At 54.0% G+C, this 25294-nt stretch overlaps 10 protein-coding genes across 10 annotated transcripts; 5 read left to right on the forward strand and 5 right to left on the reverse strand.

The window, feature by feature from the left end:
• The first annotated feature begins 476 nt into the window (after positions 1 to 476).
• GOX1 (glycolate oxidase) lies at positions 477 to 3451 on the forward strand. Its single transcript, XM_009555022.1, has 18 exons — positions 477 to 621; positions 902 to 934; positions 1001 to 1009; positions 1063 to 1105; positions 1163 to 1225; positions 1283 to 1412; positions 1485 to 1585; positions 1640 to 1733; positions 1808 to 1894; positions 1947 to 2023; positions 2090 to 2204; positions 2262 to 2357; positions 2409 to 2469; positions 2521 to 2555; positions 2604 to 2835; positions 2901 to 2980; positions 3033 to 3165; positions 3224 to 3451. The coding sequence occupies exons 1-18, from the start codon at positions 549 to 551 to the stop codon at positions 3271 to 3273; spliced, it is 1512 nt and encodes a 503-aa protein (XP_009553317.1). The 5' UTR covers positions 477 to 548; the 3' UTR covers positions 3274 to 3451.
• On the reverse strand, positions 3033 to 4505 carry HETIRDRAFT_412763 (uncharacterized protein). Its single transcript, XM_009555023.1, has 6 exons — positions 4409 to 4505; positions 4257 to 4325; positions 4104 to 4196; positions 3529 to 4034; positions 3224 to 3474; positions 3033 to 3165 (listed from the first exon to the last, which is right to left on the reverse strand). The coding sequence occupies exons 1-4, from the start codon at positions 4475 to 4477 to the stop codon at positions 3624 to 3626; spliced, it is 642 nt and encodes a 213-aa protein (XP_009553318.1). The 5' UTR covers positions 4478 to 4505; the 3' UTR covers positions 3033 to 3165; positions 3224 to 3474; positions 3529 to 3623.
• A 952-nt stretch (positions 4506 to 5457) lies between these two features.
• HETIRDRAFT_157711 (uncharacterized protein) lies at positions 5458 to 7145 on the reverse strand. The gene is made up of 6 exons (XM_009555024.1): positions 7082 to 7145; positions 6983 to 7024; positions 6799 to 6905; positions 6458 to 6587; positions 5694 to 6382; positions 5458 to 5634 (listed from the first exon to the last, which is right to left on the reverse strand). The coding sequence occupies exons 1-5, from the start codon at positions 7089 to 7091 to the stop codon at positions 5781 to 5783; spliced, it is 891 nt and encodes a 296-aa protein (XP_009553319.1). The 5' UTR covers positions 7092 to 7145; the 3' UTR covers positions 5458 to 5634; positions 5694 to 5780.
• Positions 7146 to 7593: 448 nt separating this feature from the next.
• On the forward strand, positions 7594 to 8531 carry HETIRDRAFT_108449 (fasciclin-like protein; the record flags this gene model as incomplete). Its single annotated transcript, XM_009555025.1, has 5 exons — positions 7594 to 7617; positions 7686 to 7821; positions 7887 to 8152; positions 8237 to 8251; positions 8310 to 8531. 5 exons carry the CDS (start codon positions 7594 to 7596, stop codon positions 8529 to 8531), a joined length of 663 nt encoding a protein of 220 aa, XP_009553320.1.
• Positions 8532 to 10603: 2072 nt separating this feature from the next.
• Positions 10604 to 11703, reverse strand: HETIRDRAFT_108448 (uncharacterized protein; the record flags this gene model as incomplete). Its single annotated transcript, XM_009555026.1, has 3 exons — positions 10604 to 10952; positions 10996 to 11118; positions 11348 to 11703. The coding sequence occupies 3 exons, from the start codon at positions 11701 to 11703 to the stop codon at positions 10604 to 10606; spliced, it is 828 nt and encodes a 275-aa protein (XP_009553321.1).
• Positions 11704 to 13072: 1369 nt separating this feature from the next.
• Positions 13073 to 14397, reverse strand: HETIRDRAFT_442745 (uncharacterized protein). Its single transcript, XM_009555027.1, has one exon. It carries the CDS (start codon positions 14383 to 14385, stop codon positions 13135 to 13137), a length of 1251 nt encoding a protein of 416 aa, XP_009553322.1. The 5' UTR covers positions 14386 to 14397; the 3' UTR covers positions 13073 to 13134.
• Positions 14398 to 15955: 1558 nt separating this feature from the next.
• On the forward strand, positions 15956 to 16956 carry HETIRDRAFT_456371 (uncharacterized protein; the record flags this gene model as incomplete). The annotated part of the gene is made up of 2 exons (XM_009555028.1): positions 15956 to 16444; positions 16486 to 16956. The coding sequence occupies 2 exons, from the start codon at positions 15956 to 15958 to the stop codon at positions 16954 to 16956; spliced, it is 960 nt and encodes a 319-aa protein (XP_009553323.1).
• A 278-nt stretch (positions 16957 to 17234) lies between these two features.
• HETIRDRAFT_412767 (uncharacterized protein) lies at positions 17235 to 18508 on the forward strand. Its single transcript, XM_009555029.1, has one exon. It carries the CDS (start codon positions 17378 to 17380, stop codon positions 18401 to 18403), a length of 1026 nt encoding a protein of 341 aa, XP_009553324.1. The 5' UTR covers positions 17235 to 17377; the 3' UTR covers positions 18404 to 18508.
• Positions 18509 to 18804: 296 nt separating this feature from the next.
• On the forward strand, positions 18805 to 19830 carry HETIRDRAFT_108444 (uncharacterized protein; the record flags this gene model as incomplete). The annotated part of the gene is made up of 1 exon (XM_009555030.1): positions 18805 to 19830. One exon carries the CDS (start codon positions 18805 to 18807, stop codon positions 19828 to 19830), a length of 1026 nt encoding a protein of 341 aa, XP_009553325.1.
• Positions 19831 to 21353: 1523 nt separating this feature from the next.
• HETIRDRAFT_39750 (carbohydrate esterase family 9 protein) lies at positions 21354 to 23597 on the reverse strand. Its single transcript, XM_009554744.1, has 9 exons — positions 23410 to 23597; positions 23279 to 23343; positions 23074 to 23205; positions 22994 to 23012; positions 22586 to 22920; positions 22419 to 22537; positions 22093 to 22163; positions 21971 to 22016; positions 21354 to 21902 (listed from the first exon to the last, which is right to left on the reverse strand). The coding sequence occupies exons 1-9, from the start codon at positions 23527 to 23529 to the stop codon at positions 21493 to 21495; spliced, it is 1317 nt and encodes a 438-aa protein (XP_009553039.1). The 5' UTR covers positions 23530 to 23597; the 3' UTR covers positions 21354 to 21492.
• Between the last annotated feature and the right edge of the window lie 1697 nt (positions 23598 to 25294).

Raw genomic sequence — 25294 nt, forward strand, 5'->3', positions numbered from 1 at the left:
ATACGCGTGATGTACAACGGGAAAGTCTTGAAAAGAATCTCATATCAAGAATTTGGCTGAAGCTCATTGACCTCCGGACGAATATTTTTTTCTAACGTTCCACCATGATTGTGAGTCAGTATACATTGTTTACTCAGTAAGTCGAATGCCATGTTCATTGAAGTGGTTATACCTCGAAATCAATCGTGAGACTTGCTGCCTCTCCTTCGGAAGACCGGGAAGACACTGGTTAGTAACGATTGTCTCGGGGAAAGTATGAGAAAATGATGGCCAGTGTCTGCATTTTCATCGAGCAGTCGATGGAAAAAGTTGATCATTAAAGGTTGTGACAGAGTCATGAGCCGTATTTGTCCCGCCCGTTCCGCGGAACGCCTCCCCGTCGGTCCGGCCCGATTGCCCCATATGACCCGCCACCCCCACACCTACAGCAGTTATTGCCATCCTCCGTCTTTCCGTTTCATTATCACCTCTTGTAACGATACTCCATCCTTTGGGTTTTTCAGGGACCATAACTTTTCTAAGTGTTCCCCAGGACTTGCTGTCGAATTATGACCTCTCCAATCTCAGGAAAGACGGTGGCCGAGCACAATTCGCGCGAGAGTTGTTGGATCATTGTACATGGTTAGTTCAAATTCATTTTGTTCGAAATTGAGACGCTGGCATTGCCAGCTGGGGCCTCTTGGATGCGCTTGGGCGCAATACTTCATGCGATCATTAGAGCTCACTTACACAGGTGAAGGTTTGTATTTTGCTCGCCCTCGGCCCTTCATATCACACTCTGACGTTGTAATCCTCTGCAGTGTGCTCCCATGCTGCTCCCGTTATCTTGGTCTTCAGTGTTGACAAGACTCTGCTGCCTATATCTTGTACAATTGTTTGACTTCCTTTGCCGTAACCTCAGGAAAAGTTTATGACGTCACAGAATTCCTTGATGGTAAATACAATCTTTCACAGACAACTCATACTGGCTGAAAAAACCTCATTCATGAAACTCATTCAGAACATCCCGGTAAGGATATCGCTGTACAGCGCACGAGCATCATTATTGACCAGTCATTGTAGGTGGCAGTAAAATCATTTTAAAATACGCGGGCAAGGATGCAACGTGAGTACGATTGGCTACTAAGTTGTCGTGATGTTCACTGAATGAGTTGATGGCCAGCCAGGAATATGATCCCATTCATCCGCCAAACGCAATCACCGACAACCTTCCCCCAGAGAAGCAGTATGTATATTCGATTTATGTTCTTTGTCCTTGCTTTCAATGACAATGTCCACGTAGCTTGGGCTCTGTCGATATGGGCACCGTCGAAAAGGTGGAAATCAAGGTCACCGACGAGGAGAAAGAGCGATTGGCGAGAATGGGCGCGAGACCCTCGTTGTCCGAGATCCTTAACTTACACGATTTCGAGGTTGAGATTTCTCCTCCAAACCGTTCAAGGGTGCATTGTTGCTCATGACTTTTTATTTCTTCACTTCTGTAGGCAATCGCGAAACTAGTGATGCCCGAGAAAGCGTGGGCATACTATTCGTCGGCAGCAGATGATGAAATTACGAACCGCGAAAACCACGCTGCATACCACCGGTGCGTACATCTGTTCTTCTCCCTCAAGGATGGAATCGCTGATGTCCATTGCAGGATATGGTTCCGCCCACGGATTCTGCGAGACATGACTGTCGTTGACTGGTCAACGACAATTCTCGGCTACAAGTCGACGATGCCTGTCTACATTGTAAGTTCCTTCTCACCCATGATCCTTGAGGTGATCACTATACAAGTCATTAATTCCTTTTGTATGCCGTACAGACAGCAACCGCTCTCGGAAAACTCGGCCATCCAGACGGCGAGCTTAATCTGACAAGAGCAGCGGCTAAGCACGGTGTCATCCAGATGGTGACTTTACTTCCCTTCGATGATCTCTTCCGCTCACTTCTTTGCATCACAGATTCCGACACTGGCGTCTTGCGCCTTCGATGACCTGGTCAGCGCTGCTGCGCCTGGCCAAGTCCAATTCCTCCAGCTGTGCGTAGAGGCTTATATGCGTGTCTCTTGCTCGCATATATTGACGGTATTGCTGTCCTTCGGCAGGTATGTAAACAAGGACCGTAAAGTTACGCAGAAGTTTGTTCAACATGCAGAAGAGCGCGGAATCAAGGCGTTATTTATTACGGTCGACGCGCCTCAACTCGGCCGTCGCGAGAAGGTCCGTCTGTTGACCGACATACCGACTTCCACATTGAACAATGCTTTTCTTCTCCAGGATATGCGCATGAAGTTCGAAGCAGAAGATCCGGACGAGGTGACCAAGGCGGGCGAGAACGTCGACAGGTCACAAGGTGCCGCAAAAGCTATTACAGTATGATCAATCACCGCAGAAAATCTTCGAGTCTTTAACCTTCTTCAACAGGGATTCATCGATCCAGGTCTGAAATGGGCGGATATATCATGGTTCAAGAGTATCACGAAGAGTAGGTTTTCCGTGAATCACTCTAGATTTGGTATTAATCATTCTACCATAGTGCCCCTCATCCTCAAGGGCGTTCAGTGCTGGGAGGTAAATCTATTTCCATGTCCATTTATCCATCTATTGAAAGACGCACAGGATGCGCTCATGGCATACGACGAAGGTCTTGCCGGAGTCGTTCTCTCGAATCACGGTGGCCGCCAGCTTGACTTTGCGCGGTCAGGAATCGAGGTGCTTGTCGAGGTCGTGCAGAAGCTAAAGGAGGAGCGCGGGCTGAAGTTCCCGAACGATAAATTCCAACTGTTCGTGGATGGCGGGGTGAGGAGGGCGACGGACGTATTGAAGGCTATCGCGTTAGGTGCTACGGCAGGCGCGTTTTTTTGTCTCTCATCAATACTTTAGTTATACTGATGGTATTCCCTTGCCTGGGTGCAGTGGGAATTGGCCGGCCGTTCTTGTATGCATTCTCCGCTTACGGCGTGGACGGCGTGGACAAGGCGCTTCAAATTTTACACGTGTGTATTGCGCTTTTTCTGCCAGGCGTCATGCTCAAGCGAGATCGTGCAGGACGAGTTTGAGATGAACATGCGTCTGCTGGGCGCCAACACAATCAAGGACGTCGTCCCCGAGATGGTAGACGCGTCGTCGATTCACTCGCACATTGTGGCCGTCCCCGGAGATCGTCTTTACGATGCCAACTGTGAGTCGAATTAGCATTTGTTGCCGCATCACGGAGAGTCTGACTTCGGATATCACAGACGAGAGCATGCAGCACGCTCGCTTGAAGGAGCTCAAGGCCAAGCTGTGAGCTCGACCACCACTAGTTCCGGATCCCCCTTTGCTGTTTCGATGGGGAAGTGCGCATTGCTATATATCGCAGAGGGTTTATGTTGCACTCGATGATGTCTGTCTAGATTTGATACCACTGACCTGTATATTCACCAGACCCGTAACGTCGTATCGCTAACGTTGCCAACTCTCTTTGATCACACGAAAGACACATCAGAACCTGGTCATCATAAGTATAGGGAACCCTTCTCGATAAAATGCTACAGATACTAACCTACAACATGTGTGATAATTTACTCATCGACTGGTCTGCTCTGCATACCGAGTCTATACAATAACCACCGACGATCGATGCGCATCTCCTCGAGCTCAAGAGCTCGACCCGCCCCACCACACGCCGCCCGAGCCCAGCCAGGCAGCCGTCATCCACGCCTCATGGCGAAACGCGGCCACAGCCTCCGTGTCAGCATCCCGATCCGCCCTCCAGGCCCTCCGCTCGAGCGCGTGCGCGAGCGCGGTAAACCCCGCCGGGCACCCCTCGTGTCCGCGCGGGCAAGACGAGAACGCCTCGCGGTGGATGAAGATGAGCTCGAGGTACTCCCCGCTCGTGGTCGCGTACTGCTCGAACTGGTGCGCGATGGCTTGCAGGAGCGCGCAGGGGGGCGGTGGGGCCGGGGAGGGGTCTGCAGGCGTAGGGGTGGGGGTGGCCTGGTGGGCTACTTGGACAAAAGCGGAGGAAGGAATGGCGTCGGAGGAATTTGAGGAGTCCGAGATGTTTGACTGGGAGAGTCGACGTGCAGGTGCGTGAGACGGCGTGATGCGTGAGCTACATGAGGGATGTGTGCATACCTGATAGCTCTCCGCGGCGGGAATTTGTGCGTCTTGGATCATATGCGTGTCCCTTGGCTCGTGCTCTTGCGCGCGCTCGTAGGCCGCGTTTGGCTGCCTCCACGCGGAGCTGGTCATCACACTTGTCAGGACGCCGTCGGTGGCGTGGCTCACCTCACTCAAACCGGCGTTCTGGTGCTGGATACTCAGCGCATCGAGCAGAGTCGAGAGCTCGAGGTCGAGCTGCCGGGGTGAACAGTTTGCGAACGTCAGCTCGTGCATCATAGTAATTGTCAAGGGTGAACTCAGGAACGACGGATGCTCACATCGGAAGGTATTGGCACCACTCCACGGTCATAGCTGTGCCCCTGAGCGTATGCCTGAGCAGGCATCATCGTCATCGTTTCCACCATATACATCTTGTCCAATCTTCAAGACAAAGGCAAGAAAAGGTATGCACCAAGGGCGTGTTCGATTCAGTGGCAGGGGTTGGGAATTGCGAAAGCGAGATAGTGAGTCGCATCGCAATCGAAAGCGCACGACTTTATTGTGTGCCCGAAAGCGCTGTGAGCGCTGAACTGCGCGCAAGGGGCTGGCTGACCAAGAGCTCGAGCCGGAGCCTACACGCACGGATTAGGACTGGCGGGCCTCGTTTTCGTCACGGGGTTGTCCATTATCGATGCCTCGAGGAAAGCGCGCCCTATTACTGTAAGGACCCAGCCGCGCTATAATGTGCTGTTGGGGTGTTTGTGAACGGTAGATCAAGTGCTCCTCCCTTTGATGCGTCCGCTGCGCGCACACATGTCCCTTGTACACGTCAGCTGCACCGTACAAAGTCGCGTTTGAGGGTCCTCTTTCCGCGGCAACAACCCGCAGCACGCGGACGAGTCGTGATTAAGAGCCTGTTGTATTTAGGAGAGAAGAATACATACAAGGCGGCACGCGCAGAAGCGTCGACAATGTGTAGTTCGAAGGAGATGAACGATCAAAAACCGACCTTTCTAACCCGATGCCCTTCGCCCTGTCGATCAACCGCGATCCATCTCGGCACCTTGTTCGTTCGTGAACAGGAGCATCTTCGGTGGAATCTCTGCGAAGTAAAAATACACACGGATCAGTCACGCGCCAGAAGACAGTGAAAGAAAGTGGCAAAGTAAGCGAAGCGGAGAAAGTCAGAGAGAAGATAACAAACCGCCCGAGCTAGAGCAGACGGACGGCGGACGTCATTCGCGCGCGTCGACGTGGTATCGTCGACCGCACGTCCGACTTTGCATGTGATACATAAATGGTCATCGTGAAAAGCGAGGTAACTGATATAGTAGAACGCATACGAAACGGACACTCACCGAGACAATTATGGACGAATGTGCAAAATAGCAATAAGACATGCGAATTTTCTGTTTTGTACAAGAAAGATACACTGGTACTTAGTTCTGAAACAGGGCCCGCCTATATGGACGGGTGTTGGCGTGGTATTGTTTGGTATAGAGGTATATATGCTTGCAGAACTCCCAAAACCCTGAAAGCGGATAGAAAGAAATAAGGAAATGGACTAGAGTCCATGGGTGTACGTTAGCTACGGCAATCTATTCAATAGTCTCCTAGACGCACCAGCTGCATGTTTATCATCAAGCGCATCGTAACGCATCAAGAAAGCCCCCATGCCCCTTCCAGCAGCAACTCTCCGCCCCGCGCTCCTCAGTGCAATGCGACAACCCACACAAAAGCAACCAGGCCCACACAGCAGCTCACGAATATACTCACGCTCCGAGCCAGCACTTCCCACACGTATGCGAGCACGCCCACGATGAGTAGTACAAACCCCGCAAGCGAGAACGCTGTACATGCGGCGTGGCAGCGCGTGAGAAGGCGTGTTAGCTCCACCGCGCCTTTGTCACTGTCTGGGTCGCCCGCGCCCTCGTCTGGTAGGTCGCGCGAAGGGTCTTGCTGGCGCCAAGGGAGCGTGAAGATGTGCACGCGGGAGACAGATATGCGAGAACCAAAGCCGAGCGTGAGCGTGATGGCATTGAGAAGATCCGTTGCGTGTGACAGAAGGGAAAGAGGGAAAGGCAGCGGGGCCGGCGAGGTAGGTCCAGACGTGGGATGGGCTGGCGAGCGATGGGGTACAGAGAAAAAAGGCCATGTCGAGGTGGTGGAGATGTCGTTGATGTTATTGGTATCTTCCTGTTTGTCGTTGGTGGAATAAAAAGCAGCGTTAGACGGCGAAGGAGAGGGCGATGCGGGTGCATTCTTTGCGTCATTGAGTTTATAGCGGATCAAGACAAAAGAAGCGGTAAAAGCTAAGATTGCTATGATGGACACAATCGAGAATTATTGAGTTTTACAGATCCTCCTCTCTGGAAAGAAAGACGCACCAGCACCAGCATGAAAAATTAGAGCGCCAGCTATGGTCGCGTCCATGAGCTTGCCATCCGTACTTTTATGATCTCGCTGAGCAGAGACGAGAGAAAGAAGGATGCTATCAATAGAAGTGAAAAAGCTAGCCTATGGAGAATGATGACGCTCGGTTAGCAATAGCATGCAGGCCCTGGATTCAAGGGGAGTGGTTTGATGAGCGAAATGGGGTAAAAGTCTGCGATGAATCTATCACATGCGACATGAGCGCGAGTTTCACTAGCAATGAAACAACTGGCACGGCCCTGAGGAGAGTGCTAACGGAGAAAAGGTATACGTATACACTGAAGAATGAACGTACGACGACACTTATGAGCTGCAGTCTATCCTGCCATATCTGTATGATCTGAAGGACGGCATGATCTGAAGCGGCAGCATGGAAGGCACGTTGGTGTACTATCGCCGTTGCTGCAGGACGAGGGTTGGGTCAGAAACATGATGTGCATATATGCGCATACATGCCAGGATTCAAAGTGGAGACTCACGATGCCGAGTGCTATTAGAGTTCGTGGGTTGTTGTTGAGCTTCTTCAAGTACATTTGGATCAGTATCGGATGCATTGGGAGTGAACCGGATATGCGCACCAGATGTCATGACTTGAGGCAAGATACAGTGACTGGCAGTGGGGACTCGTCATCAAATGCTAATGTGTCTGGCTTTTATGGTGTTTCGAGCGCGGCACGCAGATCCGCAAGCAGAGAGAGCGCCCAAGGTAGACTAGAGGGGAGGCCGCCGTCGCCGTCAAGGCGCTGAACAGCGGAACGAAACACTGAAATTGAGGTTCTTCATTCTTGCCAAGTAGCGCGTCCGGTCACGCTGGTCTCTGGAGACCAGTGACTGTGAGTGACATTACGCTCACGTGCTAGAATGTCATGGCGGTGATTGTGTGCGCGTCTAACGCGCGACGACCACCTTGAATTCGATGCTTCTCTTCATTCATGGCTCAAACGATACTAGAATTCTTGTGCAGGGCACGCGTCTGGCTCCACCAGCCGTATAAAGTCAACAGGCATGCACACGCAGCTTCCCGGACTCACGTTTTCCTTCTATCCCCCTCACAACAAGCGTCGTCGACCTAGTCTTGGAAGCTGAAAAAATGCTATTCTCCCGTGCCGTTTTCGTGAGTCTCCTCTCCTCGGCCAGAAGACAGTTTCAATTTCTCATTGTTGATGTGTCATACTTGAGAAGTGCTTGTTCGCTGCGACCGCGGCTGCCGCGAGAGACATTGTGATCACCGTCGGACACAACACCACCGGAAACGGCAGTACCGTCTTTCAGCCGCAACGCGTCACCGCTGAGCTTGGAGACACTGTCATTTTCAACTGTCTGTCTCCCCTTTCTTCTGATCGTCGATTTCTTCTGCTCATTTTGCCCCATCCTTTTTTTCAGTCACGTTGGGCAACCATACCGCAACGCAGTCCACGTTCTCCTCGCCCTGCACTCCCGCGCACGACACAAACATTACTATAAATGGCTTCGACTCGAGCTTCCGCGACGCAGGCAACGGCACCGCGATCACCATCCTCACTGTCCCCATGCTCCCGCAGAATGTGAACCAGACCATGTGGTTCTATGACTTCAACACGTGTGGGCAGGGCGGCGTCGGTGTGATTAACAATAACGAGAGCTCGAGCGAAACGTTGGCAGGTTTTGTTGTAAGTACAGTCATCGCTCATCATTTCTCGTGGTAGCTATCTTTGCGGCCTTCCATTTTCATCTCTCTTCATCTTCTATCTTAGCTTCGTTTACCATTCGTGTGTCCTAAAAATACCATCATCCCACTCGATCCTAACCTCGTTTTCCCATATCTAGCGCAACGCGATACGCCTAAACGGCACGTCCTCTTCGTCCTCGTCCTCGTCGTCGTCAGCTGCCGGCTCCGGCTCCAACACCGCAAGCGCATCTCAATCTGCACCGTCAACGTCGCAATCGACCAGCGGCACATCGTCTTCACCCGCTGCGGACCTAGCTCGGGCGATGAAGCTCGGGGTACTGGTTGCGGTGCCATTGTTTCTTGCCGGCGTACTCCTATGAGCATAGTGCGCGATGAAGGCCATATGTTGCGGTCGGGCGCGGCGCAATATTCCCCGCAACTCCTCTAAAACTTTGACCGCCGTGCTTCTTATGGTCTTGGACGGCTGATACTCGCACTCTTAAATATGTCTTCCGTTTTGGTCTCGCTATCCTCGCTATATCTCATCGTCTTTCCCCGTCGCCGTAGATCAATGAATATTTACGAGCTCTCCACTAGACCTGTCACCTGCCGTTGTCAGAATACAGCTATCAAATCATCTCTATACCTCGCTTTGTTTTTGTTTTGTCCTGATCGATGTTCTTGTTGCTTTTATATACCCATCGTACATTGGTGTTGTTTTCCGCTACACTTACAGTCTATACATGAACGCTACGCATATGTGCCTGCTCGGACCTGTATGGTCCTCAAACCGTGTCTGTTCACCTTTCAGCCAATATATTTCTTTGTTTGTGGGTCTCGCAGTTGCTGGCCAATTGCTATCTTTATTGTCATCTTTCTGTGTCAGCATCATGACATATCCGCACCGTGAGAAAAAAATCCTTGGCGTAGCCTAATAGATGTCCTAGGATTTCGAGCAGTGGGAGCTCACGTACCTTCTACCCTCACTTCTTCTCATCCCATGAACGAGAAAGCCCCGTAGGTCTCAACATACCAGATAGCGACGGTCTTCTTGAATCCTGAACCTCAGCTCACCTCCACTGTCTGTCGCTTGATTATATCGACCGCGATTCAGAATCTCAAAGCAGAGCTGATACTTGATGCATACGATGTTCGCATCGCATCCTTCGATACGCACTCTGGCCAGTCGGATGAGTCGTCACCTCTCCATCCCACATCAAGAGCATAGCTACGTCTTTAAGCCAGATTCAGTAGTGCTAGAGATTTTCATTGCACGCTCCCGTGATCTTACCTGTGTACAACCCTCTCTGCGTCTCGGTCCAGTTGCTGCTGCACGAGGGCTTCGTGACCTTCATCAGATGCCGCCTGTAGTGCGTTCATGCAGAATCCTCCTTGTGCACTCACGTCAGCGCTTCGGTCCAGCGGCAGCCCTACAACTGCTCCGTGACTTTCGAGAGGCGCCCCGTGCACGCACACCAGGATTTCCTCGCGCATTTACATCCGCGCATCGGTTTAGGAGCACTCGCACGATTACTCGTGAGCACCGCCCGCTAGGCGGCGCTGCCAGCGCATCTCTCCTTGCGCACTGATGTCTGGACTTCAGTCGATTGAAGCTATCAGGATCGCTTTGTGTTCCTCTCGATGATACTTCACGTATCTCGCTACTGGGTTTCACACCACTTGACACACATCAAGCTTTCTAGGCTGTGTAGTCCGGTAAAAATAAACAGGCATCCTTGCTATTAATAGGTGCCTTCACAGATTTTGTGACGCCTTGTCCAGAACAGTCAAGATTGATAGATCTCGACAATCCACCCCCAACACAGGACGCATTTTCGAGCCGTCTCCATCCCCGAATGGATAGAAAGTAGTATCAGTTGCAATCTCTCTGACAGGTCTCAAGTTTTATCACCTTTTCTTTCTTCGATGTTTATACAGCAGATACCTTTTGGCCGTCCATCATCACTCACACCAGTGACTCCTATGGTCAATCATCCTTCTTGGATCAAACCAAAAACACTCCTTACCGTCTGTGGGTCCCTCATCGAGTTGGCGATGCTGGAGCTTTGTGTACATGTCTGGTCGTAACTGCCCACGCCCTCTGCCGTTCTGCTTACTCTGATCGTCTGACTCTATGGCTTGTTATCATGGCTATCCTCATCTGCGCCCTTATCCTCATCTGCGCCAAACGAACCCACAAGGCGAGCGACATCCCAGATGGAGGACCCACAGCTTAGCACAAGTCCAACAAACGACTTGCCCGTTCCGTCCAAACACGAGTGGCAACAAATTGCTAGCTACGCAGTCCTTCTGGCCAACGGCAATTCCGTAGAGAAGCGGCCGAACTCGACCGCCCGCCTTCCAAGAAAGGCAACTGTTGTATTCGTCGCCACTTTGCCTGTGGCCACACCAGCGAACTGCATCGTAAGCTCAAAGGGAGTACCGTTTTAGGTTATGACGTCCCATCACGTTCGCGCCCGAGACGCCCTGCATGTGCCCAATCCCGTCGCCTCGCGATCGTGTGAAGATGGACGGTAGCGAGATGCGCGCGCAGGGGTGCCAGGGTCCAGATTTGCTTTCCTTTCGACTTGCCTTTTGCGGGAGCATGCGAAGTGCTCGCTTGGGACGTGAGCACCTTTGTGGGCTGTCGGCGTTCTGCTTCGAAATGTGGGGCAAAAATTTCGGGCGAGTATAAAGCACGGACGGCGTGCCCTGGACGGTGCACTTCACGGCTTAGCTGCTCGTGCTCCTTCGTGCGTTCCGACGTCCTCCAACTTGTCGTCCACTCCTGTTGGATAGCTCTGGTCGCAAAGTGAGCTGAAGACTGCATAGTTTCGTGCTCACGACCTCCCGACATCACTCTCGTTGGTACTGTCTCCCTCTCCATGCAATTCTCGCCCCTCCTTCCTCTCGTTCTCCAGCTTCTTAGCTTCGTCGTGTTCTTCTCGCGTGAGTTCCATCCTCTCCCTATGATCGTGTTCGAAAGTGTCGCTGACCGCTGGGCATAACACTCTTAGAGCTTCCTATGATGTCTGCATCGCCCGTGCCATACTTCGCGCTGCATGAACGTCGGATATGCATGTGGGACTGTCGAGAAGCCATCGTGGTGAGTCTTTAGTGAACTAGCCGCAGGCATATTCCGTGGATCAAAAAACCGACATTGGGTGCTGATGTGGGTCCTTGTTTTTTTCCCTACTTCTTGTAGCCAGCAGGCGCAGGCGTATCCAGCACCAGTTCAAATACTACCCTCTCGCCTTCATCACCCTCTTCCTCGTCTTCGCCGTCACCGAGCGTAGGATCAAAGCTGCTGGAGTTGTTAGACTTGATCCTATCCGCCTTATCCTCCCCTTCTTCCACTTCCACTTCGTCGCCTTCATCGCCACCTTCCGTGGAATTGTCGTTGGCGCCCGTCGACCTTTCTTGTCCCCCGTCCTCTCCAAAATCAGATTTCCCGTTGCCCTTGCCCTCCGATGACAACGACGCAGAAAGCGCCCCGGCATCCTCGGAGATGGCTCCTGCTGTCGAGATTGATGACGTCGACACTGAGCCCATACCGCCATCATCTTCCTCGTCACCGCCAACTCCAGACGAGCTTACTCCGGGAACTGAGTCTGTGAGTGGGCTGGAGCGCACGGCCACAGCGTGAATCACCCCACCACCCGCTCGCGCAGTCGTCCACCCCCGACAAAAAAAAAAGTCCCAGGAGCGCTCGTCCTTCCATCAGCGCTCCCTTTCCCTTCCTTGTCCTGCATTCTCTCTCGCTATCGCTCGCTTTCGCTTTCGCCTCGGTTCGTGCTATCGGACGCGTCCGCTCATACTAACCTACAGTCCTATTCTTTTCTTCGCTTGTATGCCCTCGGGCTGGGCTGGGCTGTGCGCCGCCCTGGTTCGTCTTCTATCCTTCGCCCTTCGCCCTTCGCCTTCTACCGTTCGCCCGTATTGCTCCCACCGCAACACCTTTATTATTTTTATCCCGCCCGACACCCTCGTCGTCCGGCGTCGACCTCACCTGCTTTTTTTGGAGTGTAATACCCCGTGCATCCGCTTTGCGCTATCCTTATTCCGTTGTGTATTCCGCGGTCTCTCGTTCTCGTTCTTGATTCTTGTTTTTCGTTCTCCTGTGGTACTGATACGACGGCGAGCAGTGGTCTATAAGTTTGTAAGTTCGTTAGTTGATTGGATAGTTGGTTGGTTAGTGTCTGTATGTACTTTAGATATCTGGGCCGCCGGAGTGTAGGTGTTTTGTCATCGGAACTGTATTTGTGTGCGCGACTAGGGTAGCTGAATCGTTATTACATGGTCTTGTCGAGAGATAGACCAAGTTGAGATCACATGCAGAAGACGCTGAGTCCCGACGACGGTGAGTCACTACTGCACAGGAGCGCCGCCGGAAGTCAAGCATAAAGATGTGAGAATAGAACGGCAGGCGATCATTTGAGTGGTTGTTCGATTCGTGCCTCGCTTTTCCTATTACCTCTCGGAGGTACACGACTCCTGCTGGACCCCATTCAGGCTCTGCTGTGATCGGAGTCGTTGCTGCACGCTCGCATAGGCGTGAATCACCTTGGCTGGCACGTAGATAAACAATCAGCAAGTCTATTCCGTATACGAATAATAGGTAAACGGCATTCTATGAAAGCTCCGAGCCGAAGTTCTAACAGACGCTCTTGTCTGCTCTGCAGTAGTAGTAAGTTAGAGTAAGCAGCGCATCGACGCTCTCCGCGGAGAGGCATCCAAGCTGATAGACGATAGTCTAGGAGTAAACAAACACGATGCACGAAAGCGAGAAAGAAAGAAAATAACGCAGCGGGCGAGGAGCGGACCCGAACGAGAAGGCGCCACGGCGGGCGCACGTCCATCAGGACATGGAACAGGTGACAGAGTCCCCCAGAGGTCAGTCACACCACATGACCCCGCAGCTAGCGCACCCCACGCCCCCGCATAGTCTATAGTCTATAGTATGCGCCCTCGCATTCGTCCCCATCACACCCTCTTCCCCTCCCCCACCGCCTCCGCCAGCCTGCCCCGCTCCCTCTCCCGCAGCCCCTCCGCGACCGTCTCCCTCCAGAAATCAACCGGCTCGCTCGCATTCGCGACGCAGCCCGCGCCCTGCCACTCGTGCCACCACGAGCCGTACCGCCCAGGTACGAGCAGCAGGCGCTCCTCCGTCCTCTGCAGCGCCTCCACCAGCCGCCATATCGTCGCCGCCCGACACCGTTCCGCCCCCTGCTCCGCCTTCCCCTTCTCCTTCTCCCTCACAGCACCCTCACCCTCGCGGTCCTCGTGACCGTCGTCCAAGAACCCCGCGAGGCGGTGCCGCGCGGGGCCGAACAGCGGGAGGAACGCGCCGACGACGACGCACGCGAGCGCGGGGCGCGCGCGCAGCAGCTGCGCGACGTCCTGCACGAACGCGATGTCGTTGTCCTCGTTCGCGTCGATCTGCCGCGCGACGTGCAGGTGCGTCAGCCGCGGGAGCGCGCCGAGGTGCGCGAGCAGCGCGCGCGGCGCGAGGAACAGCTCCGCGGGCTCGCCGAGCCGCAGGTGCGTGAGGCCCGCGAGGAGCGCGGGCGCGGCGCGCGGGGTGCACAGGGGAGGGAGGGGCGCGGTGCGTGCTGTTGCTGGGGGGAGGAATGCGGACCAGCGCCGGCTGGCGTCGGGGTCGTCGAAGTAGCCGATCGTGAGGTGAGTCGGGGCCGAGAGGGGGATGGCGCCGTGCGAAGAGGTCGCTGGGAAGTTGTCGGGCTTGAGGAGGTCCGAGACGAAGGCGCCGGGAAGCGCAAAAGTGTGTGCGCCTGTGCATGCGCGCAGGATCGCGCGCACGGCGTCGTGCACGCTCAGGGGCGCATGGAGCTCGGCGAAGACGACGCGCTTGACGTGCTGGTGGAGGAACCCCGGGGCAGCAGAAGTGGCAGTACGGGCGAAGTGGAGGATCGCGCGCGCGGTAGGGAGGAGGACGGTGCGGTAGAGGATGGTGTTGAAGAGCTCGGCGGTGCGTTTAGAGATGAGCGCGAGGTGCGCGAGGTGGGTAGGGTAGACGACGGCGTATTCGAGGATGTCGATGATGAGCTCGTTGGGGAGGGGAAAGGTGGCTCTGGGGGCGGGAGCGGGGGCGGGGAATGCTACCCCGCACGTCGTGCTGCCCTGTGCTCTCCATTCCGCTTCGGCGATGACGGAGAGTGCGCGGGGGCGCGCCGTGTGCAGTGCAGAGAGAGTTGTCATGGTGGTCGGAGACATTGTGGACGCAGGAGAGGAGGGACGATGGAGGAGCCTGTGATAACGGTTTTTTCTCTTTGATACTTTTGCTGAGGTGGCGGAGTTGCCGCTTTGGTGACCTGGCGGCTGCTTCCCGGCCCGTCCCGATTCCGACCTTGATCCTTGTGCGACAGATCCCGAACCCCACGGCTCTCCCGTCGTCCCGCCATCCTCGTCGTCAGATTCGCCATTTTTTATGCCGCCCGTGCGCGTCCAGCCATGCCAATCGCCATTTGCGGACGACGTGATGGTATATGGTGGCGCTGTCGTGGCTCGGGCAACCTTTGGGGCTCAGGACGACGCAACACAGTGACACACGCCTACTGCGAGTCGGTTCAACATGATCAATCTTCTTCGCTTGTACGCTCTGCTTAGTCCTTCTGTATTCCTCATCCTGCCGATTCGAGGGCCTTTGAGTGGCCAACCAACTGACATCTGCGGGGCCCAGCTTCTTCCAGTAGGCCCTCGGCGGATCGCGACCTGGCACGATGGGTCGTTGAGCTATTCTAAGGTAAAGTGAGCTCGACGGGTCGTCCTTACGCCTCGCCTTGCAATACATCGCGTGGAGTGTGGTCGGGCGCTGGTCTGGTACTGCAGCACTGGTACAGTATGTGATCCGTCGCTTCTGGGCTGGATCTCGCGCAGACTGCAGAATATTTTTCCAACGGCATGGGGGCAGACACGTCTGCCCTCGGAGGCACGCTGGGTTTTCGTTCTGCGATCATCTCCTCCGGGTCGGGTGGGGGCCACCGTCGACAGTGGCAGAAGGCGGCGCCGAGTGTGAGTAGGTCCTGGTCCTGGTCCTGGTCATACGGATGTGGTCGACGAACGACGCCCCGTCCGCGTGCAGTGTTCCGTCTCTCGCGTGTGCGGCGCCGCGCGTGCAACTTACACTACACGTGGGTATTGGATATCAGGCTTCGGGGCTTGCGATGAGTGGAGTCTTGCGCTGGTCTTGCGATGGCGCTTCGAACGACGCGCGGCGTTCTGGTGGGTTCTTCGACGCAGTACCCAGATCGTGACGGGGTCGCGCGCGGGATGCTCTGTCTGAGTCCGAGAGGAGCACGCATGCGCCGGTGGAGATTGGAGAGACGACTGGAGTTGTCGGTCTTGTCGGCCGCATTCTGCGCTCTTTGACCTGCCAAGCGGAGTTGCTCTTGCTGTGATTTGCTTGTGATGAACAAGCTGCTTTCTCAAGTGCGCGGATCTATCCCTGTTGGGCTCTTGCTGTGACATCCAGATCCTTGTAGTGAACAAGCTGATCTCTCAAGTGCATCGGGTGGCATGGCGTTATGCTCATGAAGACACGGTCTTCGTGCTCCGGCGTCAAAGCTCAGAAAGCGGTGGGACCCATGTGCCGGCGACGAACTCTTCAAATGCTCATTGTCTGGACAAGATTAGCTTCAGACATAAGTGTGGCAAGGTTCCATCCCCGACCTGCCACGTCCTGCCCCCTCCCGCCACTCCCAGCTTCCTGGAGGGCATAAAAGGAGAACGACAGACATCTCAGACACGTATTCTTTTTGCTCCAGTTGCGAGCACGCACGAGTCTATGCCCGATCAACAAATGCAGGGTACCACAGACGGAGGGCCACACCGGACCATCCCCCTCCCCATCGAGCTCGTGATCGAGATTCTCGAATATACGCTAGTCAAACGCCAGTATATCCGTGAGCTCGCACTTGTGTCCAAGCTGACCACCGAGCTGTACTACAAGCTCGTCTACCGCACCATCATCCCCCGCACCTCGCGCGGCATTAAGCTCTTCGAGCGCACCGCAATAGACGCGCAGCAGGGCCTTATCCACGAGCACGTCAAGCGCGTCATCATCATCTATCTCGCCTGGGCCTCCGTGGAGCTCCTTGCGGTCCGTTGCGTCGAGCAGTCCCTGTGCCACGACGCGTGGCGCATCGTGCGCTCGTGCACCGGTGCGCACACGTTCGCTTTCCCCGGCCCCTTCATCCCCTACTTCCTCAAGCGTCTGCGCTCCGACCCCATCCGCCGCATCACGCGCCACACCCACTTCACCTTCGGCAACTTCGTCGACCGTGACTATAAGCGGCGCGTGACCCCGCCCCGAAGTTCGTCGCCCCGCGCGTGGTCCTCGCGCACCTCGGCCCGCTCCCGCGTCTCACGCACCTCTGCGTCCCGCGCCGGCTCGACGTGTATCCCGCGCACGACGCGCACGACGCCGCGTTCGTCGACGACGTGCGCGTAATTCTCGCCGAGCGCTCTGCGCTCGCGCACCTCGTCGTCGGCGCGTGCCCGCCCCTGTGCAAGTACAAATACGCCATTTACGAGGAGCCGCGCCACCCCGAGGCGGAGGAGCAACAGTGTCTCGCCGCGCCGGTGTGGCGCGCGATCAAGGCGCTGCAGGAGACGGAGGCGCGGCTCCTGATGGTGCGCGGGGACGTTGCGGGCGTGTGGTGCCGGGAGTGGGACGCGGTATTGTTTGACTTTTGGGCGGATGTCGTCAGAGAAGGGTTACTCGAGAGGGAGCGAGAGGCGCTGCCGGAGGCGGAGAGGCCTCTCGGGAAGTGGCAGTGGCCGTAAATACTCCGTGAATGCTTTGGCCCCATAGGACCACTGCTTGAGTGCCTTTGCCGGTTATGCGGCTTTAAATCCGTGGTCATACTAATGCGAACAGAAATGCCGTTCACAATATTTAGACGCCAAGTGAATTTCATTCCTATGTATATATCACGATACTGTAACTGTTTATAGTACAGTACGGAAGCAATTCTTCAAGGTGCCCAATGCCAGTTCAATATTGGTCTATTTTTAAATCAGTTCGCCGCGCCACCACGTATCCTCCCACGACTTCGACTGACCTGACCTCGATCTTCAAAATCTCAAACATGCCACACTCCCCAATTATGTTTGTGGCAAAGCCACCACTAAATACTACTTGCTCTACACCACCATACTTATTGTCCCTACTCGTGCGTGTTTCGACGTGCACATCCTAGACAACATGCCCGCGCCCTTATATGCCAACACTCCCTGGCTCCCCTCCGAGCTCATGCTCGAAATCTTCGAGATCGCCCTCATCGAGCCCCGGAACGCCAGCAGTCTCGCGTTCGTGTCAAAGCGCACCACGGCGCTCCTCTACAAGCTATTGTATCGAAATGTGATCCTCTCGAATCCAGAACGCGTCGAGTCCTTCGTCGGCGTCCTATCGGCAGGGCGTGCACGCCCGGGATCCATTCGCGAACATGTCAAGCGTGTTATCATCACCTTCGTCGACCACCCCCCGTACCCGATGGTTACATGCTCCTTCATACGTTATATCCTCCACGTATGCACCGGCGCCCACACGTTCGTCGTCCCCGGCATCATAAGCCACTCCCTTCTCGCGCGCAGCGATCCACCACAGATACGCGTCGTTCCGGCCTCTACGACCCACCTCACCCTGGGCCACTTCAAAGAAAGCGATCTCTTGGTCCGAGAGCCCCTGCCCCCCCTGCAACTCGCGCGCCCGCTGTTTAACAACCTCACGCACCTGCGGATCGCGGACCCTTGGATTTTGTTCACGCCACCGAGCACGGTGCTCGCGCACCTCGGGCCGCTTCCTCGCCTCACGCACTTCTATTTCGCGAAGATGGTCGGGAGAGGCGAGACGGACGAAGAGCAGTTCGTGAAGGACGTTGCCGAAGTCTTGCGTGCGCGCCCGGCCTTGGAATACTTCATCGTCGGTGCGTGCCTGCCGCTCACGGGCCACATCAAAAAATCTGAGCTCGAGGTGTTCGAAGAGTGTGTCCGGGTGTCAACGACGTGGGCGTTGGTGAGGGAGCTGCAGAAGACGGAGAAACGGCTCTTGATTGTACGCGGAGCTTTCAGGGGTGGGTGGTATAGAGAATGGAGCAAAGGAAAACATATCACGAACGGGGCAGAGCCATTTGATTTTTGGGGAGAGACGGTCAAAGAAGGTTGGTTGCAAAGGGACAGAGAGATGTTGCCGGAAGAGGTAAGGCCAATCGGGAGATGGGATTGGCCATGATTGACGGGTCAATCTGTCGCGCTCTTTGGAACTTCGGTAGTCTTCCCCTTTGTATGGCAGTCATGTAGTTTTTCTACTGGTTGATCAAGTCTCTATTATCTCACTACGATTGGACCAACAAATAGTTGCTGCGCTCGCGTGCTATAAGTTGTCCGAACACTTTGAATCGAGGACTCATTCGAGATCAAAGAAATCAGCCCTGCGTTTCATCGTTTGGCCTGTACGTGGTCTTGAAAGCCAACAATCCATTGTGGCAAGCATGGAGCTCAAACAAGGCGAATGTCCATCCCTGTGGCATTGGGTGCGCGGCGTCACTGTACAGTAAACAAAAGCAAAGAAACGCTGGATAAATATCAGAGAGTTATCATACCCACCCAGCACAACTGATATTTCCTCCCACCATGCATGAAGATTGCGCCGCGCAAGCGCAGATTAATGTTTCCGAAGCTCCCCAGACCCCCATCCGCCTCCCCCCAGAGCTCATCCTCGAGATCCTTGAGGACGTTCTCGCCGAGCCCCATAACATCACCGACCTCGCGCTCGTGTCGAAAGCCATAGCCTCGCTCCTATACAGACTGCTCTACAGCACTGTCCTCCTTCCGAGTCCTGAGCGGATTAGAAGCTTCGCGGAGGACGTCATCAGCACAGCTCCGGGGCTCATCTGCCAGCACGTAAAGCGTGTCATCTTCACGTGGGAGGGTCAACCATCTAAGGAGACATTGGACTTCGCGCGCGATATCCTGCTCGCGTGCACCGAAGCGCACACCCTCGCCCTTCCAGGCTGTTTGGTCCCTAGCCTGCTCGCGGATGACAACCCGCAATGTCTGCCCACGACTCTGACCCATCTTACCTTGGGATCTTTCTCGATGAGCAACATCCCTCCGAATCACGCGCGCCCGTCGTTCAGCAACCTCACGCACCTGCGGATCGCGGACCCTTTCGGGCTATTCACCACGCCGCGTGCGATGTTCAAGCATCTCGGATCGCTTCCCAACCTCACGCACCTCTACGTCCCGCATGTAATCATGAGGTGGCCCGACACGGATGACGACTTCGTGGACGATGTCGTTGCGCTCTTGCACGAGCGAGACAAACTGCATTGCCTCATCGTCGGCCTGTGCCTGCCGAGGATACAGCAGCCTAGCGAAGAGTATGACAGAGATCGCGACTATGAATTGGAGGAACGAGTACGGCAGGCATCGACAGCTTGGACACGAGTGAAGCAGCTGCAAGAGGCGGAGGAACGGCTCCTGATTATCCGCGCGGATGTCACAGGCGCGTGGTTGAGAGAATGGAAGAACGCAGGGAGCATAAAGAAGCCATTTGACTTTTGGAGAGAGACAATCTCAGAAGGCTTATCGGAGAGAAAGAGAGAGGGAAGCTGCCAGAGTCAAAGCGGCGAGAAGGGCAGGGATTTATGGCCATGACGGCGGGGATCCCTTGAAAATTGTCGCTTGTTCAGAGAAAGTGAGTACACCCTTGCGCCTGGTTGCATGATAGTGGCCTCTTTCGCTCAGATATGGTTCTCACTGGGTAGTTTATTGGTTAGCTTATTTGTTGATTCGTTTGTGAGCTATGATATTTCGCCTCCGGCACTTACTTGACTACGCCGCTCAGGACAGGCACCTGTCAGTCTCGGTTTGCTTGTAGCACTGACTCCTTCCAATCTGGAGGCTATAAGCATGATATAGGCGATTCCTTCGCGTATATCCTACGATATTGTCAATGCTCGAATGATTCAAGCAGCAAAGTCATCTGTAATCGATATACGAGCCAATCCACGAAAACTCACTAGAGTCTTGAAGGATCCGAGGAAGGCCTCCCGCCATGTCCAAGACTGAAATGCAGGCAGTGAGTCGCGCGCTGAAAAATCCGAATATCCTAGAGATGAGTCCGGCTTGCTCCGTTTTTGCTTCCGTGCAGGCTCTCCGACTCGTCCCGGATACTGTACCCCGACCGTGAGACAGCTGGTCCACGGGCCAACTCGCCGGAACTCGCCTTTGCACCCCTCAATATCTGAGACAACGAGGTTTGACGACTGCCGCTGCATGTGCTGCGTTAATAGTTTCAAAAGTCGTGTTGAAAACGCAATACGCACGGTACGTTGTAATGATTTTACTCGATTCTTGGGAATTTGTCTATGTCACTTTCTGGTCTTTCACCATCCTGCTGACCTCAGGCCTATGGCCTGAGGGTCCGACAGTCCTTGAAACTCCCATACCCATCAATGGACTAGGCCTGGGAATAGCGATCTCGCGGATTCAAGATTTGGCCAAGGGGTCCATATGCTTGAAACCGACATCACAGAGGGTCTTTGATCCTGGAGATTTATGTCGCCGAGGCGCCGTAAAGCTCGTAACAGCGTTCAGAAGGTCTCGAGGGATCGTACACGTTGTAGAACCTGTCTAGACGCGAGCAATCTTTATGCTGCGGTGCCGAGGAAGTCTAGGTAGGAACACAGGTCCGAAACCCCGTTGCGAGTATCGTTACCCCGAGTAACAACGGGCTGCAGCGGGTTGCGCGATGGGAGTTGCGCGTTTGAAAAACACGTTTCCTCGTAAATTGTTTGCGATCGCGACGGCGCAGGACGGTGGATGGCAGGGAATAACATGATAACAGGTAAGCACCTTCATCCGGCTTTATTTATGGAATCCTTCTTCATTTCGGCTTCATTTGATTTAACAGCTTAGTTTGATTTACGGATGTATTCGTCACATTTCAGGAGTATTTCAGGTCTGCGATCGGTAATTCCTGGGCTAATATAATTAATTAAAAACTAGAAGGTGCGCAATGAATAGATCAAGTTGAGAATGTGTCGAATCTATGTCATATTGGTCGATCTGTAGAATGCATCGTAACATTCTGATAAGTTGCCCAGACACAGTCCGAGGCATCAATTTCATCCCACAATCCCTGCTAGCCACCGCAGCGAACAGCCCCGCATGTCCTGAACAGAATGAGTGCCAATTCTCATTTCTTACCGCTTCAGTACGTACAACGGCAACGCCCCTAACGCGCAATTCTTACATACATGGCAAAAACTCTAAAGACTTGTTCACCTAATAGTTCTCGATTTCACGCTTCACCAGCTAATCTGAGCTGCGCGCCCACACCTCCCGCCCGCCGACCCATGTGCTCAAAACATTACCCATTCTGTCGAGCACGACGAGGTCTGCATCCGCCCCGGGGCGGAGCGTGCCCTTCTTGTTCTCGATGCCAAGGCACCGTGCCGGGTTCAGCGTCACGCACTTGAGCGCTTCGCCGAGGGAGCAACCCGTGAAACGGGCAAAGTTGCGTACACATTTGTCTAGTGTTACAACGCTGCGTACATGCGGGTAAGCAGCCGTGATGAAAGACCGTGAGACGATGACTTGGGCTTGCCTGCCGGCGAGGGTGTCCGTGCCCTCGAGATAAAGCCGGTCGCCTTCTTTGACAAACCGTTTGCCGTCGCGCCATTCATGTACGCCGTCGCGCAGGTGTGGGTCGAGTATCTTCATCGCTAGCAGCAGTATTCAATCATGGATGAGGCATGCTCAATCTCGGCGTTTCCAACGGCTGAATACTGACCGTCTGTGATCAAAATACAACCTTCCGGGAATACGTTATACGCAAGCTAGGTCGTAGTCAAATGGTCAGGTTCGAGCATTTTTGCTGCATAGACTAGCAACGGATGTGACTAAGCTGCTTACCCGGACGGAATTGGGGTGCGAGTGGATCCCGTCAACGATCATCTCGTAGAACGGCCGCTCAAACGTCATATCTGTGACTTGGCCCTTCTCGAGGTGCAGCTCGCCGCCGTTCTGGTGTTTGGCAAGCATTGGGGTCTGCGGTGGCGTCACGCCGTCATCGAGCGCCTCCGAGTGCGCCGCGGGTTTGCGGCTGTTCATATTCGTAGGAGTGACAGGACCCGCTAGAGTTGTTATGGTATCGGAGCCAGCAAGCATGGATGTGGCAATGGTATCAACAACGTTCGCAGTAGCAGGGGTGAAAGGTGATCCAAGATGTGGAGAGGCACCGAGGAGCCCGATGATGGACGGATCGCGGTGGTGCAGCTGCGGCATGGCATTGAAGAGGTGCGTGATGAGACGCGCGCCGCGTCGTACGGCTGCCGTCGCAATGTCTGTCGTCGCAATGCTGAGTGTACGTCAAAAATAAGAGCGGTGTAGTGTGCGTGGGGATTACCTGTGTCCGATAGAAAAGACGATACCCCGCGCCGTCAAGTCCTTGATGGCGTCCATGACGCCCTCAATCTCGGGCGCGCCCGTGATGATGCGCACACCGACACCGCCGTCCATGAGCCAGTCCTCTGTATGGGAGATATTCGGCACACCATAGACGTCTTCGAAAGTAGAGACACCCTTGGGCGCGGTGAGAAGGAATGGTGGGGCATGTGCACCCCGCTTGGCCATGTGAAGGAAGGGGCCCTCTGCATGCCACCCGAGAAGTGTTGCTCCATTGGATGAGTGAAAGGGTCGAAGGAGGTTCAGGAGAATTGGATAAAGGGATCTTTCTTGTGTCTAGAATATGGAAATGAGAAGTCGTTTGATCTCGTCGAAGCTTACAGGCGAAGGCGAATGGAAAAAGACGCACGATGACTGTTGGTACTAAACTAATGAGCAGAATTTCAGACGAATTTGAGGTCAAATAAGATAAAGGGGTATACTACATACGATGTGACGCCTGTTTCTACGATGTTCTCAGAAACAGTTCGCATCCCTCGTCTGTACGCCTCGTCGTCACCTTCATACACTGAGAAGTCGAAGCCGTACGCCCCGTTGATCTGGATATCCAAGAAGCCAGGGCTACAAGGGCGGAAGACCGTCAGCAGCGTGGTGCAGAGTTCGCGTGTCAACTAGCGGTCGTAGCGCTGTGTACCTTATGATGTTGCCGCCGAGATCTATCATCCTTTGTGGCCTCTCTTTCCTGTGATAAAATGTGTGCTGCGAGAGCAAGTGCCGACGCCTATCAGAACCTCTCGGGGGCTTCATAGGCAAAATTCCACTTGCCTGGGAATCCAGGACCACACCTCGGCGCTCGTCGATCCACAAGTCTTTCTTGACGAGGCTCCCATCCTCTAGTGGGATCAAGCAGTTAGTGAAGCATATGAGGCCGTTCGGCGAGGTCATCTAGGTCGTTTCGGTAGCAGAAAGCACGGTGTTGACGTTGAACAATCGCACAAGATAGCAGAATAAGAAGAGAAGTAGCTATAAGCGGGCGAGGGAACCGTATGATCCGTGTGCCATGCAAGCGATGAATATCTCAAACGTGCGCAACATACAAGGAGAATCGAATTGAATTTATTGTGGCAGAGCTACCCATCAGATACTTGATGAGTTTTGCAGAATATTCCATGCTCTCCAGCTAATCCGCTGGAGTTTGTTGGCCCGATGAACGGGAGGAGAGGAAGTTGTTCGAGGTTGTTCGGGCCGGATAACCTCCCCCGGTTGGCTCCGAGCGAATTTGGTTTCGTCTCCACAGCCTCCGTGCTCCTCCGTGCTCGGTCCTACTCAGCGTTTTGCCTCAGCTTTCGCCTTGATCATACAATCTCAATCAGTTGCTTACTTCCAGAAATGCGCAGTCATGGATTTCTATGTCAACATCTTCGGATAGCGCCTCAAATTATGCACGGACCAGTTTGCCAGCCGTCTTGCTGCAACACATTTGAGTGGTGTGTCTCGTCTTCCTGCACTTTTTTTCCACTCCTTTGACATACTACGGGTAGTTGGAGTATGTAGTCAAAGTTGAGATCTACTGAGGCTATCTGAGATATGCAACTCCACCTGTTTGTGCACTACAGATCTCATCAGATCGTTGAAGCCTCTCACAGCCTCACGCCTCGAGGCCTCAGGCCTCAGGGCCCACATCTTTCTCTATCGCAGTGCAAAAGACACCCACATGTCCTCAATGTTACCCCACTCATTGGCGACTAACCATCTATGTAACAATGATGCAATTCGTCAAGCCGTGTCTCCTGCATGACCAAGTCGTGGCTTCACTCTTGACGACACCATCAGCGACCTCGTTCCTTTCGCCCAGAACAACCCCAATGGTCATCGGTGGGGCTGGCACTCGACCCTCATACGTTATAGCCCTCATGTGACGGATGCCCTGCCCACGATGCGCTTCCTGTGACGATGACTCTGACAGCAGTTTCTGTATGTCCATCATGCGACATGCAACACTTGCCTTGGATATTCTAGCCAACACTATTCCATTCAAACAACACTCTTTTCTGGAACGTCAACCCGGCCCTACAAGTACTTCTGAGTTGTTGCAGAAGTTGAGGCGATCCGTATCAACCGGATACCCGGTCTGTCATTAAGCGCTGTTGATGTTTTATCCTGGTATCTTGACCTCAAGTTACGTTTATTCATACTTATTTATGTGTTCAAATCAGCATTCCAGCAGTATGAATCTGGTCAAATCGCCCAACCCAGCCTAGCCTCCGTCGCAAGGAGAATTGAAGAACTTTTAGGCATCTTTATTGCTCCACCGCGTCGACAATATCATCTTCATTCATAGGGCATATAACCCACGACATACGGGATTTCGTTCGTTTGGTCCGGAAATTTGGAAGGGATTGAAATCCGTTTCGGGTCTAGGAGGCAGGGTACTATTTCCGACGATGTTCTAACTGAGACGAGTAATATCATCTTTTTGGTAAGCACTCATCCGTCATGCTCTCAAGGGTGAGCCCATTTATCAAGTTCGTCTGATGGCATGGAGTTTCATACATTTATGTCATATCGTCTCTAATGACGACTCTCCTCAGCAGGCGGTGCAAAATTCTTCACGATATTCCGAATTCTTCTCGAGGCCGACCATTCCTTGCCTTGAGCATATGCATTTTGCCGAACGCCATCACGCCATCGATCTAAAATCTCTCTACGT

The sequence above is a fragment of the Heterobasidion irregulare genome (genome assembly GCF_000320585.1).
Source record: "Heterobasidion irregulare TC 32-1 unplaced genomic scaffold scaffold_14, whole genome shotgun sequence".
Taxonomy (NCBI): Eukaryota; Fungi; Basidiomycota; class Agaricomycetes; order Russulales; family Bondarzewiaceae; genus Heterobasidion; species Heterobasidion irregulare.